At 44.2% G+C, this 16,594-nt stretch overlaps 1 protein-coding gene across 1 annotated transcript in view; it reads left to right on the top strand.

Annotated features, from left to right (window-relative positions):
- Positions 1–6,005: 6,005 nt before the first annotated feature.
- LOC112241739 (calcium-activated potassium channel subunit beta-4-like) overlaps positions 6,006–16,594 on the top strand; it is a 67,395-nt gene continuing 56,806 nt past the window's right edge. Inside the window, exon 1 of the mRNA XM_042315336.1 lies at positions 6,006–6,999. Coding sequence (XP_042171270.1) covers positions 6,664–6,999 — 336 coding nt within the window. The 5' untranslated portion in view covers positions 6,006–6,663. The remainder of the gene's footprint in view (positions 7,000–16,594) is intronic.

The raw sequence follows: 16,594 nt of genomic DNA, 5'->3' as shown, positions 1-16,594 counted from the left end.
TTACACTCCTCTATATTCTACAGTAGGGTTACACTCCTCTATATTCTACAGTAGGGTTACATCCTCTATATTCTACAGTAGGGTTACACTCCTCTATATTCTACAGTAGGGTTACACTCCTCTATATTCTACAGTAGGGTTACACTCTATATTCTATTACACTCCTCTATATTCTACAGTAGGGTTACACTCCTCTATATTCTACAGTAGGGTTACACTCCTCTATATTCTACAGTAGGGTTACACTCCTCTATATTCTACAGTAGGGTTACACTCCTCTATATTCTACAGTAGGGTTACACTCCTCTATATTCTATATTCAGTAGGGTTACACTCCTCTATATTCTACAGTAGGGTTACACTCCTCTATATCTCTACAGTAGGGTTACACTCCTCTATATTCTACAGTAGGGTTACACTCCTCTATATTCTACAGTAGGGTTACACTCCTCTATATTCTACAGTAGGGTTACACTCCTCTATATTCTACAGTAGGGTTACACTCCTCTATATTCTACAGTAGGGTTACACTCCTCTATATTCTACAGTAGGGTTACACTCCTCTATATTCTACAGTAGGGTTACACTCCTCTATATTCTACAGTAGGGTTACACTCCTCTATACTCTACAGTAGGGTTACACTCCTCTATACTCTACAGTAGGGTTACACTCCTCTATATTCTACAGTAGGGTTACACTCCTCTATATTCTACAGTAGGGTTACACTCCTCTATATTCTACAGTAGGGTTACACTCCTCTCTCCTCTACAGTAGGGTTACACTCCTCTCTCCTCTATACAGTAGGGTTACACTCCTCTATATTCTACAGTAGGGTTACACTCCTCTATACTCTACAGTAGGGTTACACTCCTCTCTACAGTAGGGTTACACTCTCTATATTCTACAGTAGGGTTACAGTCCTCTATATTCTACAGTAGGGTTACACTCCTCTATATTCTACAGTAGGGTTACACTCCTCTATACAGTAGGGTTACACTCCTCTATACTCTACAGTAGGGTTACACTCCTCTATATTCTACAGTAGGGTTACACTACTTAGGCTTCTGACTGACTATTATGTGTCTATTCCACAAGTTACCATTTATATATTGTGTTTATTCCACAAGTTACCATTTATATATTATGTGTTTATTCCACAAGTTACCATTGATATATTATGTGTTTATTCCACAAGTTACCATTTATATATTATGTGTTTATTCCACAAGTTACCATTTTTATAGTTTGTGTTTATTCCACCATTTATATATTATGTGTGTCACCATTGGTATAGTGGAAAAGGAGTGTTAACTTGCATAAATGATAAAGGATATTTGTATTTGCAGAAGTTTTTACAGTGCGGTCTGCCACAAACAGGATGATCAAATTAAGATACGGCATCTGTATGTTCTTTTGCAACCCATTGATTTAACAGTATTTACCAAATATGTTATAAGTGTCTACAAAAAGTACATACAAAATTAGTGCTGACAGATATTTTTGATCTGGAAGTTGTTTTAAATCTCTCGTGTGTCTGCGTTGTTTTATTCCTCAGGTCGTTCTTATAGTTTCTTTGAAGAACCCTTTTCTGATGGTCAACCACGACAGGAATGAAAACATGGGGATACCTTAACGTTTTCTCTCTACTCTGGTCATGTGACATGGGACATTCTTTAGTGACCGTCTCTCATGTCAAATACCTGGCAGAGAACCATGGACATGTCACAATGCAGTGGTGCTTTCCTGCCAACAAAGACCTCTACTCTGACTCCGTGATCCACTGTTCCTACGTCGACTCTAAACCACTAAAGGAGCTGTGTAGTCTGGTCAAAGGTGTCGAGGGACCCCAACACCAGGGTTACAGGGGTCGTGTGCAGCTAAGGAAGGAGGGCCTGAGAGAGGGCCACATTGAGCTTCACATCTCCAGCCTTGGAGCCAGAGATTCCGGAAGGTACCAGTGTGCGGTGTTTGTAAGTGAGGAGGAAGGCCATCAGACCCAATTCACATGGTCAGGACTGTAGTGGAGTGGGTTGAGAGCTTCCTCTGTGTCCACATCACTAAGGATCTATCAACGTCCAATCACATCCACACAGTTGTGAAGAGGGCACGACAACTCATCTTCCTCTTCAGGAGGCTGGAAAAATTTGGCATCGGCCCCTCAGAACCTCAACAAGTTCTACAGCTGCACCATTGAGAGCATCACCGCTTGGTATGGCAACTGCTTGACATCCGACCGCAAAGTGCTACAGAGGGTAGTTAGGACGGCCCAGTAAAATGACCCCCCCCCCACACACACACACACGCTGTACGATGTGATATGTGGAACACCAGACTGGGTTGTTTTAATACATTTTAATGACTAGGGCCTCAACTTGGAGCGCAGGCTGTGGAGTGGAAAATACTGGCCTAAATAACAGAAAATAGCTGCAAGCTCATTTGCAATATGTTCCTTCAGCTGGCCAGACCATCAATACTGCAGCTCTTCTCTGTCTGTGTCCCAAACGGCACTCTATTCGCTATATAGCCCTATGGCCCCTGGTCAAAAGTAGTGCACTATATGGGGAATAGGGTGCCATGTGGAAAACACATCTCTCTGTGCTCAGTCACAAGGCTGCCATATCGCATTATACTGGACAGGTCCAATAGTATTGATGAGGGAGGCTCTGTTGACCTCTCTCGTCTCCTCACCTTCCTTCAGTTGGTCCTTGTTGTTACCCATAGTCATTTGTTTTGCTCTTGGGATGTATTTTATACCTGTTTGTGTAAATAAATGACATAGAAACTTTAGAATGACATTTCAATATAAAGATTTATTTTTTTGATTTGTCACTATATATTTTTTTGAATTGATCACACTGTGGTGATCGTGTCCATTGATGAGGGTTAGGACTCACTCTGTGGTGACCCATCTCAGTCTGTCCATCTCACCTTCCTTCTCAGTTGGTCCATTGTTTAAGTTAGACTCATAGTCATTTGTTTTGCTCTTGGGATCGTATTTTTATACCATTTGGTGTAAATAGACTCACTCTGTGGTGACATTGTGGTTAAGTTAGAAACTGTCCATTGTGGTTAGAATGACATTTCAATATAATTGTGGTTAAGTTAGACTCACTCTTTTTTTAAGTTAGATTTGTCACTATATATTTGTTTTGTGGTTAAGTTAGACTCAGTCTGTGGTGATCGTGTCCATCGTAGTTAAGTTAGACTCAGTCTGTGGTGATCGTGTCCATTGTGGTTAAGTTAGACTCAGTCTGTGGTGATCGTGTCCATCGTAGTTAAGTTAGACTCAGTCTGTGGTGATCATGTCCATTGTGGTTAAGTTAGACTGATGTAAGAGTACTGAATAATCAATATGGACTAAATAAATGACATCAGTGTCTCATGTCCTCACCACAGAGCTGCAGTCTCACACTATAAAACAGATAAGGTGACCGGTTGGCTCTTCGCTGTCTCCTCTCAGCCAATGACATCACTGTATCTGTGTAGATCATCTGTCTGTCTGGCAGGTTCATAATGACCCCTGAAGATGTTATAAAGATGTAGGATGTTAATTTGATCACCCTATTGCAGGATAAAATTCCTGCCATGCAGGATAACAAAAAAATGTTGTGTATGAGTCATTTGATCAATCAGAATCAGATCAGTTCTGAAAAATATCTGATGTGAAAAGATCTGATATGATTGGTCAAAATACCAATTAGTAGAAAAAGATCAGAATTGGTTTGGAAAAGTCTATCCTATCCTCACATGCCTGACTTGGTTTGAATCCAGGTCTCATATGCGTGATCACAAGACTGTGTTAGCCTGCTGGGATAAAGTCTAGGCATTAGCTTGGGGGAGGTAATTCTTCAGGTCTCAGGCAAGGTTATCAGCTGAGAGCGGTTTACTAAACCACCTCTGTTACGTCCACAGATCAGGGAGGACAATGAGACTGGACATATGTGAAAAGTAGAGCTAGAGATTGGCTGGGGCGGACTGCGACCAGAAATCGGCCCTGGCATTTCTACCACACCGGCCCATTTTATTCCTTGAGGCGCCCATTATCAGCCAGAAAATGATAATTTTGCACACAAAAAAACAAAACAAGTTTAGACAGGCCAATTAGCTCAAAAAATGGATTAACCATTTGCCAGAAATGCCAGACGGCCAGTCCGCCCCTGTAGAATGTAGATTGGAATTGGGCAGCGGCCCGTCATTCAGGGCAGGTGTTTTTTTTTGTTGTTGTTATTTTTGTCATTAATACGTGTCACATGTAAATAAATAAATAAACGGCCCTTATTCGGAATTCTGTCGCTGTACATTTCAAAAGTGCTGAACAAATAGTTATATTGACCTCGTCCACCTTAGCTCTTTTATTAATATCTCAATCTAATTTAAGGGTGGCCTCTTATGCGCTTGTCCTCCCCTTATGCCATAGTTTGTACATCTCAATCTAAATTAAGGATGGCCTCTTATGCGCTTGTCCTCCCCTTATGCCATAGTTTGTACATCTCACTTGTCAGTAGAAACCACATTTGTTTAAGCAAGTCAGCCATATCAACTATGTTTTTATAAAGGCAGTAAAATAGGATGAAAGAACTGTTTCGCTGCCAGACAAGGCTCCGCTGATATCCAGGTGTAACAGTGGTAAGGTGTTGGGTCTCTGCTGATATCCAGGTGTAACAGTGGTAAGGTGTTGGGTCTCTGCTGATATCCAGGTGTAACAGTGGTAAGGTGTTGGGACTCTGCTGATAACCAGGTGTAACAGTGGTAAGGTGTTGGGACTCTGCTGATAACCAGGTGTAACAGTGGTAAGGTGTTGGGACTCTGCTGATATCCAGGTGTATCAGTGGTAAGGTGTTGGGACTCTGCTGATATCCAGGTGTAACAGTGGTAAGGTGTTGGGACTCTGCTGATATCCAGGTGTAACAGTGGTAAGGTGTTGGGACTCTGCTGATATCCAGGTGTAACAGTGGTAAGGTGTTGGGACTCTGCTGTTGGGACTCTGCTGTTGGGACAGTTTTGGGGCACTGTTTGTCACTGTTATAGTGCAATTAATGAATTATTTTGTGTTGTGTTGTGGTTTTGCTGGCATGCACCCCCCCCAAATAAATGTTTTAGTTTACCCCACCAAGAGTTACATGCTAAAATCACCACTGAAATTGGGGCTCAAATCATATCCTCCCCAGTCCAGCCGTCTCTCTCTATATGCTAGGCCAGTCACTGGGCCTGGGGAGGAGGTTAAGATGCTGAGCCTGGGGAGGAGGTTAAGATGCTGAGCCTGGGGAGGAGGTTAAGATGCTGAGCCTGGGAAGGAGGTTAAGATGCTGAGCCTGGGGAGGAGGTTAAGATGCTGACCCTGCAACTGAGCCTGGGGAGGAGGTCAAGATGCTGACCCTGTAACTGAGCCTGGGGAGGAGGCATCTAAATGTCAGCATCATCTAGAAATCCTTAATTAATATAAAATAGTCATTACTTTTATGAAAACAGTTTCCATTATTATTCAACACTACACTTGCTAAACATTTGTCATTTTCCATTAAAAGATACAAATCAGAGTTGACAAGCAGGTTCCAATAATTTCTCTCTCAAAAAAACAAAACAATGTCAGACAGTAAACTGTGTCTTTATAAAGATGCAGTGAATGGAATTACCACTGGTTAATGGCCCTTACGATAAAACGCTATGTGCGTGTGTTTATGTGTGTGTGTGTGTGTGTGTGTGTGTGTGTGTGTGTGTGTGTGTGTGTGTGTGTGTGTGTGTGTGTGTGTGTGTGTGTGTGTGTGTTTATGTGTGTGTGTGTGTGTGTGTGTGTGTGTGTATGTTTCTATGTGCTTTTCAAGAAAGCCCCAAAATGATTCTGTACATCTAGGAAGTGAACAGATGCAGACTAGCTTTAGGCTTTTCTGCCACGTGCACGCCACGGAGCGCCGTACACCACCGTAATCGTTGGCGGGCACTGCTGATTACGTTAAAACTCGCATGGCATAATGCTTGCTTTTTGATTGGTCAACTATAAGCTTTGTTTATCATGTGTCCTAAAGCTTAATGACGTAGGTCATTATTTGTGTTATTGAATGTGTTAACAGTAACTAGCCTAGTCTGTCAACAGGTGCACCCTGTAGTGATGCATCAAAACAATACCGTCCAATCAGCGTAATGAAGTTGGTAACATTGCTGTCAGCTCAGGCTATATAGGCTGGTCCTCAGACCTCTCGGCACCGCGAGCAGAGAGAGCGGGCTCCATCTCTAAAGGGGCAACAGTAGACCAGTTTGTCCACAGCGAAGTGATGGATGTCGGAGCCAGGGACGGCGAGGGACCGCTGCAGCGCATCATCTGATCGCCAGTCAAGGGAGGGGCATTCACTCCGAACCTAATCCCAGATGCAACATCCAGCCTTTCAGCAAAATCCACATCTCTACGGACCGTTGTGATATGAAGTAGATATCACGCGCATAAGAGCGAGGGGAGGAGGGGGGCAGGCACAGGCTGGACAACAGCTGCTCCGCTTTCGCAAAGTTCTCCATACAGAAGGGAGGGCGCGGAGGCCGGTTGAGTGAGAGGGACGTTTTCCTAGAGGCTGCCAGTGTTTGGGGCAACACAGCGCAGAGAGAGAGAGAAGCCCCTCTCCAGCTCTCCTCTCCGTCACTTTCGAGCTCTTTTCAGGACGAAGAGGAGCATAATGGCGAAAATGAGGGTGTCATACGAGTACTCGGAGGCGGAGGATAAGAGTATCCGACTAGGACTGTTCCTCATCGTCTGTGGCATCCTGTCCCTCTTTATCCTCGGGTTCTGCTGGCTCAGTCCAACTCTACAGAGCATGCAGAGCAAACCGGCCAACTGCACGGTGGTGTCCGTGCTCAGACCGGAGGAGATGTTCGAGTGCGTGTTCACGTGCGGGGCGGACTGCAAGGGGACCTCGCTGTATCCGTGTCTGCAGATATTCGTCAATAATTCCGAGTCGAACTCCGTGGCTCTGCTGCACTTTGATGAACAGCAACTGGTGCTGAACCCAAAGGTAAATGACTACAACTTTAGAACGAGAACACTGTGAAGGAGCGCTCTAGACGTTATAGTCGACACAGTGTTGCAGTTACTGAATGCAAAGCTGTGAACGATCGATACAGTAGCTAGGCAAAGTGTCTGGCTGGAAAAGTTCCCAGTCTCAGTTTATTGACATGAGCTAGATCGATATTATGTTAATGGTTTTAATGGTTGCCTGTTTTTTAAAACGATGTTAATGTAAACACACTTTTTGTATTCTAAAGACGAAATAACATTCTTGCTATTTTCTATTCCAAAGATATGGCAAAAAAATCACAGACTTAAATAATGAGTTTAACTTTCATAAAAGTCACTTTAGAGCAAGTGTGAGAGGATCTACACCTGTCCAAGTCTATTCTAGAGACATAGCCACATCATCACTCACAAAGAGAACCTCTACTGTGATGAAGAGGAACAGAGAAGACTAAATGACTCCCTTTGGGACAGAAAGCCCAAACGTCTGTGTGAGTGAAGGTCTCTTTTCTTTTCAGTTGGTCCATTAAACTCTCTAGTCCCATTGTGTGTGATATGACCTTTCAGACGTGCACCTCTCAGACTACAAATCAGGAATGTCTTGGTCCTTTTGAGAATTTCTTCAAATTCTCTGTGGTCATCATCATCATCAGTTATTTCTAGCTGACTTCAGAAGGATTGAAATCCAACCTTCTCATCTTGTGTTCTTCTGTAGATAGTGTGTTTATACCTTTGAGGGGGTACTGTAGGGCATTCAACTCTTCCTGTCTTCCTGCCCCTCTTCTTTCCCCTCCTCTCCTCCGTTCCCTCCTCATCCTCCCCCTCCTCTCCTTCTCCTCTCCTCCTCCCTCTCCTCCGTCCTCTCCTCTGTCCCCTCCTGTCCTACATCCCCCCCTCTCCTCCATCCCCTCCTCTCCTACATCCCCTCCTCTCCTCCGTCCTCTCCTCTTCTCTGTCCCCTCCTCTCCTCCGTCCCTCCCTCTCCTCTGTCCCCTCCTCTCCTACATCCCATCCTCTCCTCTGTCCCCTCCTCTCCTCCGTCACCTCCTCCCCTCCTCTGTCCCCTCCTCACCCCCCCTCTCCTCCATCCCTGCTGTCTAGAACAGACCTCTCTCCCGCTACACCACAGGTCCCCCCCCTCCCCTCCCTCCTCCCTGCTGTCTAGAACAGACCTCTCTCCCGCTACACCACAGGTACTCCTCTCCCCCCAGCTCCATGGTAACACCACTGCATCCCTCCGTCCTGTGTCTTTAACACGCCTCTATGTTTACTGACTGGGTTCTATGGCAACAGGAGCACAGCTTTGAACAGTGATGCACGATCGCATGTGTCTGCATTTAAAGTGGCACCCTATTTCCCATGTAGTGCTCTACTTTGGTCCACTAAGGGAATAGGGTGACTAAAAGTAGTGTGCGAAGGGAAAAGGGTGGCCAAAAGTAATAAGGTATCATTTAGGACCAATGTAATCCCAGCCTGCTCTCTCTGAGCCTGAGCCTGGGGACGAGGTTAGAACGACTGCAGACAGTGGCACTGAGAGGAAAGAAGTGAGGACTTTGGCTGGTTACCAAACCAACCAGGGGTTGAATGACTTGGCAGTAAGCTACCAAACCAACCAGGGGTTGAATGACTTGGCAGTAAGCTACCAAACCAACCAGGGGTTGAATGACTTGGCAGTAAGCTACCAAACCAACCAGGGGTTGAATGACTTGGCAGTAAGCTACCAAACCAACCAGGGGTTGAATGAGTTGGCAGTAAGCTACCAAACCAACCAGGGGTTGAATGAGTTGGCAGTAAGCTACCAAACCAACCAGGGGTTGAATGAGTTGGCAGTAAGCTACCAAATGAACCAGGGGTTGAATGAGTTGGCAGTAAGCTACCAAATGAACCAGGGGTTGAATGAGTTGGCAGTAAGCTACAAAATGAACCAGGGGTTGAATGAGTTGGCAGTAAGTTACCAAACCAACCAGGGGTTGAATGAGTTGGCAGTAAGCTACCAAAGGAACCAGGGGTTGAATGACTTGGCAGTAAGCTACCAAATTAACCAGGGGTTGAATGACTTGGCAGTAAGCAGGCAAAAGGAACCAGGGTTTGAATGAGTTGGCAGTAAGTTACCAAACAATCCAGGGGTTTGAATGAGTTGGCAGTAAGCAGGCTAAAGGAACCAGGGGTTGAATGAGTTGGCAGTAAGCAGGCAATGACTCACTTTAGTTACTGTGTTGTAGTCAGTCTGTCTGTCTGTTCATGTTTAGTAGACTCAATCACTGCAGTCAGAGAGCTTGGCAGTTTGGGCTCCTCAGGCTTGGAGGAACTGTAGAGTCTGAGGAGAGGATTGACTATGTTCCAAATGGAACCCTGTTCTCTACATAGTGCACACTATAGGGAATAGGGTGCTATTTGGGAAACAACAACAGTCCATGTTTAATGTTATCATCCCTGACCCTGCATGTTGATTGTAAGTTGTACAACTTTTACCTATGACTTGCACTTAGATTTAGCTGTTTTTATTGATTGGTGTGTGTGTGTGTGTGTGTGTGTGTGTGTGTGTGTGTGTGTGTCTTTGTTCCCGGCGACAAAACCAACTGACTTTGTCGCTGAATCACTCAGTGATTTGTGGAAAAGGGAACATCTGCTTCAAAAAGGCTGTGTTTACACATGCTGCCCAATTCTGATCTTTTTTTCCACTAATTGGTCTTTTGACCAATCACATCAGATCTTTTCACATCAGATCTTTTTCAGAGCTGATCTGATTGGTCAAAAGACCAATTAGTGAAAAAAAAGATCAGAATTGGGCTGCCTAAGTAAACACAGCCAAAGTCTTGTAAATTAATCACAGATTTTTTTTGATCAGTCATTGATTTCCTTAGCTGTTGAAACACCAAAACTAAGTAATGAATTTAAAGATCCTGGATAATGTGCCAACTAGCCATTCTTATGTATGGTTGTCTGAGGAAGGAAATGAAAGAAAACGGATTGTGTGTGTGTGTGTGTGTGTGTGTGTGTGTGTGTGTGTCATTATTGACAGGCTACTTCTACTAATGGCCCACCAGGGGTCCTGCTCTATAATGACTTCATTATAATGGTCACTAATATATCCTGTTTCTAGTCTGGATGGTTGGAGCGTTCCAGGAACAGAAGGGGTTGATTGGTTTGAATTGGCTCGTGGGAGGAGAGAGCAGTGGTTTATTTGAGCCAGATTCCACCTCTCTGTTTCGGACTGTTTTGTTCCAGGAACCTATTTAGCTGGATCTGGGTACTCTCGTGGCACGAAAAATAATTGTTCCCTTTTTGCAAATGTAAAAAAAATGCCAATAAAAGCGATCAAAGTTCTTTCGAGTTTCCTCTTCCTTAATGCCCCCAAAAACAAACGTAATGGAAGAAATGAGATTTCCAGCCCTGGCCCTAATATTCTGAAGAGTTGATTGGGGTCGGGCCGGGGTTATGGTTTGCACAACACTGTGACCTACTGTATGTGCAGTGGCGATTTTAGCATATAAATCTTGGAGGGGAAAATCAAAAAGTGGGCTGTATGCCAGCAAAGCCACAACACTAAACAATACATTCATTGCACTATAACGGTGACAAACGAAAGCTGTCCCAACACCTTACCACTACTATACCTGGATATCAGCAGAGTCCCAACACCTTACCACTACTATACCTGGATATCAGCAGAGTCCCAACACCTTACCACTACTATACCTGGATATCAGCAGAGTCCCAACACCTTACCACTACTATACCTGGATATCAGCAGAGTCCCAACACCTTACCACTACTATACCTGGATATCAGCAGAGTCCCAACACCTTACCACTACTATACCTGGATATCAGCAGAGTCCCAACACCTTACCACTGCTATACCTGGATATCAGCAGAGTCCCAACACCTTACCACTGCTATACCTGGATATCAGCAGAGTCCCAACACCTTACCACTGCTACACCTGGATATCAGCAGAGTCCCAACACCTTACCACTGCTATACCTGGATATCAGCAGAGTCCCAACACCTTACCACTACTATACCTGGATATCAGCAGAGTCCCAACACCTTACCACTACTATACCTGGATATCAGCAGAGTCCCAACACCTACTATACCTGGATATCAGCAGAGTCCCAACACCTTACCACTACTATACCTGGATATCAGCAGAGTCCCAACACCTTACCACTACTATACCTGGATATCAGCAGAGTCCCAACACCTTACCACTGCTATACCTGGATATCAGCAGAGTCCCAACACCTACCACTACTATACCTGGATATCAGCAGAGTCCCAACACCTTACCACTACTATACCTGGATATCAGCAGAGTCCCAACACCTTACCACTGTTATACCTGGTTATCAGCAGAGTCCCAACACCTTACCACTACTATACCTGGATATCAGCAGAGTCCCAACACCTTACCACTGCTATACCTGGATATCAGCAGAGTCCCAACACCTTACCACTACTATACCTGGATATCAGCAGAGTCCCAACACCTTACCACTACTATACCTGGATATCAGCAGAGTCCCAACACCTTACCACTACTATACCTGGATATCAGCAGAGTCCCAACACCTTACCACTACTATACCTGGATATCAGCAGAGTCCCAACACCTTACCACTACTATACCTGGATATCAGCAGAGTCCCAACACCTTACTATACCTGGATATCAGCAGAGTCCCACACCTGGATATATCAGCAGAGTCCCAACACCTTACCACTACTATACCTGGATATCAGCAGAGTCCCAACACCTTACCACTACTATACCTGGATATCAGCAGAGTCCCAACACCTTACCACTACTATACCTGGATATCAGCAGAGTCCCAACACCTTACCACTACTATACCTGGATATCAGCAGAGTCCCAACACCTTACCACTGACTATACCTGGATATCAGCAGAGTCCCAACACCTTACCACTGACTATACCTGGATATCAGCAGAGTCCCAACACCTTACCACTGCTATACCTGGCAGCAGAGTCTCAGCGGAGTCCCAACACCTTACCACTGCTATACCTGGATATCAGCAGAGACCCAACACCTTACCACTGCTATACCTGGATATCAGCAGAGTCCCAACACCTTACCACTGATATACCTGGATATCAGCAGAGTCCCAACACCTTACCACTGCTATACCTGGATATCAGCAGAGTCCCAACACCTTACCACTACTATACCTGGATATCAGCAGAGTCCCAACACCTTACCACTGCTATACCTGGATATCAGCAGAGTCCCAACACCTTACCACTGATACACCTGGATATCAGCAGAGACCCAACACCTTACCACTGCTATACCTGGATATCAGCAGAGTCCCAACACCTTACCACTGCCATACCTGGATATCAGCAGAACCTTGTCTGGCAGGGAAACAGTTCATTCAGCCTCATTTACTGCCTTTAAAAACATAGCTGATATGGCTGACTTGCTTAAACAAATGTGGTTTCTAATGACAATTGAGATGTACAAACTATGGCATAAGGGGAGGACAAGCGGATATGAGGTAATCCATAATTTTGATTAAGACATTAATGAGCGAGCTGGGACAGACGTAGTCAATATAACTATTTGTTCAGCACTTTTGAAATGTACAGCGACATAATTCAGAACATGGGCCATTCTTACAATGTTCTCCATGTACACCAACTCAGAAGTGTAGGATAAATAAAGGGGGCATATATAAGCAGACAATGAAAGCTCTTACAATATTCAATGACTACATTTCTCTAAAACAGGTTATAGGCTACATGTGCACCACCAAGTCAGAACAGTAGGTGAAATTAAGAGGTGAAAATAGACCAAATTATCAGGGTGAGACACATGAGCTACTAACAGTTTACTACACAATATACACCTGGTATTAATTTCTGAGCTACAGTCTACACATCTCCTTGATATATTAGATCATTTATGCAGCAGCATACAATACATTTTTGGACTCACCTTGTTGTGCTGTGCTCACCTGAACAGGAAGGTGGTGTGGTGGTCCTTCGTTGACAAACTGGGTACTGGGAACTGGAAAATAAAGAAAAGATGAATCATGATATCGTCAGTGACCTTCGTGTAGCTCCAGAAAGTGGCCAGAGTTCCCGGATTTACAATTCCGAATTGAATGAAAGTTCGAAACGTATTTTCCCAGTCGTAGCTCATTTTTCCCGAGTTCCCAGTTGTCTTGAACTCACTAAAGTTAGATTTTGCAGTTCAGAGTTAACGGTTGAGTTGAGTGCGGCACAAATCATGCTTCATTGACAGCATGGCCAATGTTGAATGTTTATAATTTTAAACTAGGAAAAGAGACCCTTCATCTTAGACTTGGGACCACAGAGCCACTCCACTGAAGAGCAGGCTAATGATTGCTTTGCAATGCTTGCAGGTGGCCACTGATTACTTCCAAACCACTCATTGTTGTGTAATGTTTATGTCCAATGGCCGATGAGCATTGGATTTTATCTATACTTTCTCTTCATTATTTCTCTTCATATGACAATGATTAAGAAGGATTTGCCAGTAGATTGTCGACTCGATTCATGATGATGACTGCTAGATAAGTTTTTGAAAGTATGATTAAAAATATATATATATTTCACTTTATTTAACTAGGCAAGTCAGTTAAGAACAAATTCTTATTTGCAATGATGGCCTACCAAAAGGCAGAAGGCCACCTGTACTGTGGATCATAAAGCTACTGTACATATGTGATTTAACGTCATTTTATCTGTGGCCAATGACCTTGAGCCTTCTTGGATGGGCACTTCTAATGTAACTCTATGGCAGCACCAAAGGGGATAGAATTTTCGTGGTCTACCCTTTTGACTTGGCGGTGACGAGGTGTCCCCATGAATGACAGAACACTGAGCCAATCACGGTGCAACGTTCCATATTTTCTGCTGCCTTTCCCACCACCACAGAAAGCACTGAGTTAGGCTGAAACACCTGCATGTTGGAGCTGCCTTACTCAAGAAAGCAAAAAGAGACCATGTTTGTATGCGGCTTTATGAACCCAATTATATATATATTTTTTAATACATTGTTTACAAACTGATATGTGACACATATTAACACCAAAATAAAATGCGGAACAGGCAAGACCCCCCCCCAAAATGTATTTAATTCAAATGGCCTGCCTAGTGGTTAGAGCGTTGGACTAGTAACTGGAAGGTTGCAAGTTCAAACCCCTAGCTGACAAGGTACAAATCTGTCGTTCTGCCCCTGAACAGGCAGTTAACCTACTGTTCCTAGGCCCTCATTGTAAATAAGAATTTGTTCTTATTTACAATGTTTTTTTTTTTTAAATGACGGGTCGCCACTGTTTATGTGTGAGACCAACGGGTGGCCACTGTGTATGTGTGAGACCAACGGGTGGCCACTGTGTATGTGTGAGACCAACGGGTGGCCACTGTGTATGTGTGAGACCAACGGGTGGCCACTGTGTATGTGTGAGACCAACGGGTGGCCACTGTGTATGTGTGAGACCAACGGGTGGCCACTGTGTATGTGTGAGACCAACGGGTGGCCACTGTGTATGTGTGAGACCAACGGGTGGCCACTGTGTATGTGTGAGACCAACGGGTGGCCACTGTGTATGTGTGAGACCAACGGGTGGCCACTGTGTATGTGTGAGACCAACGGGTGGCCACTGTGTATGTGTGAGACCAACGGGTGGCCACTGTGTATGTGTGAGACCAACGGGTGGCCGTGGCTGTATGAGAATCGTGCCTGTATCTCTCTCTCACATAACTAAAATTGAATTCACTTTTCTACGATCTCTCTCCCTCTCTGCTCTGATAGACATGAGCCTGCGACTCTCATCTTTCCAGCGTTGCAATTCATCATTTGTTTCCTTATAGAATCACAGCTGCACGATTCTGGAGAAACTGCAACACTCCTGATACATTGAAATACATTTGCCCAAGTTATATAAGTACTGCTGTCTGTTCAGAAAGAAATGAAATCATCCAGAATACTACACCACCAGAAGGCCTATAATTAAGACACAGATTATATTTTATCTTATTTATTTTACATTTCCTAGCTGTGGATTGTAGCCCAACAAGGAATAGCCTAGCTGTGGATTGTAGCCCGATAACAAGGAATAGCCTAGCTGTGGATTGTAGCCCGATAACAAGGAATAGCCTAGCTGTTGATTGTAGCCCGATAACATGGAATAGCCTAGCTGTGGATTGTAGCCCGATAACAAGGAATAGCCTAGCTGTTGATTGTAGCCCGATAACAAGGAATAGTCTAGCTGTTGATTGTAGCCCGATAACAAGGAATAGCCTAGCTGTGGATTGTAGCCCGATTACAAGGAATAGCCTAGCTGTGGATTGTAGCCCAATAACAAGGAATAGCCTAGCTGTGGATTGTAGCCCAACAAGGAAGCTGTGGATTGTAGCCCGATAACAAGCAATAGTCTAGCTGTTGATTGTAGCCCGATAACAAGGAATAGTCTAGCTGTTGATTGTAGCCCGATAACAAGGAATAGTCTAGCTGTTGATTGTAGCCCGATAACAAGGAATAGTCTAGCTGTTGATTGTAGCCCGATAACAAGGAATAGTCTACTGTCGGGAACGAGCGGCAAATCTGTCAGTGAACAAACAGCATGCAGACCAAACAGGCCTTTCTCAATATTTCAAATACAATCGAGGGGAAACACAGGTTGGAAAGCAGATGGCTCCTGCTGAAAAGAGAAGACTCTCTGCTGTAGGCTACCAACACATTAATCTGCTGTACTTATAAAATAAGAGACAGAGAGGCTTTTGGCACGAGCGCATCAGCCATCAACAGGGAGTGAGTCAGTAAAACTGGAAAGCAATTTTAGGACTATAATTTCCTCCTCCTACTGTAGCCTACAATATGTGTCTCCACACACCTTGGACTATAGGCTACATATGGATTCAAGACAAGGTATTTTTTATTGATCTCAGTTTGTCAGTATAGCCTTCCTTTTCCATCATTTGTGCGCTATAAAATAATAATCTACCAAAGTCTCCAGTCGTGTAAAATGACGTTGGAATTGCATGAAATGTGTTTATAAAATGACACGTTTTCCCCAGACCCCGGGCTGCTTAAAATGTTCCCCATGTGTGCAACTTCTGTAAGAGCCTGTACTCTACAGCTCTATGCCACTACGCAGATCTGTACTCTACAGCTCTATGCCACTACGCAGATCTGTACTCTACAGCTCTATGCCACTACGCAGATCTGTACTCTACAGCTCTATGCCACTACGCAGATCTGTACTCTACAGCTCTATGCCACTAGTCAGTAAAACTGGAAAGCAATTTTAGGACTATAATCTCCTGCCTCTACTGTAGCTCTATGCCAATCTGTACTCTACAGCTCTATGCCACTACAAGCAGATCTGTACTCTCAGTTTGTCAGTATAGCCTCTGTTCCATCATTTGCCACTAAAATAATCTGTACTCTAAGCTCTATGCCACTAGTCTGTACTCTACAGCTCTATGCCACTACGCAGATCTGTACTCTAAAGCTCTATGCCACTACGCAGATCTGTACTCTACAGCTCTATGCCACTATGCAGATCTGTACTCTACAGCTCTATGCCACTACGCAG

This window comes from Oncorhynchus tshawytscha, unplaced genomic scaffold (genome assembly GCF_018296145.1).
Source record: "Oncorhynchus tshawytscha isolate Ot180627B unplaced genomic scaffold, Otsh_v2.0 Un_contig_6931_pilon_pilon, whole genome shotgun sequence".
Classification (NCBI taxonomy): Eukaryota; Metazoa; Chordata; class Actinopteri; order Salmoniformes; family Salmonidae; genus Oncorhynchus; species Oncorhynchus tshawytscha.
Note: the sequence above shows the minus strand (reverse complement) of the source record. Positions and strands in the feature narration are given on the sequence as shown.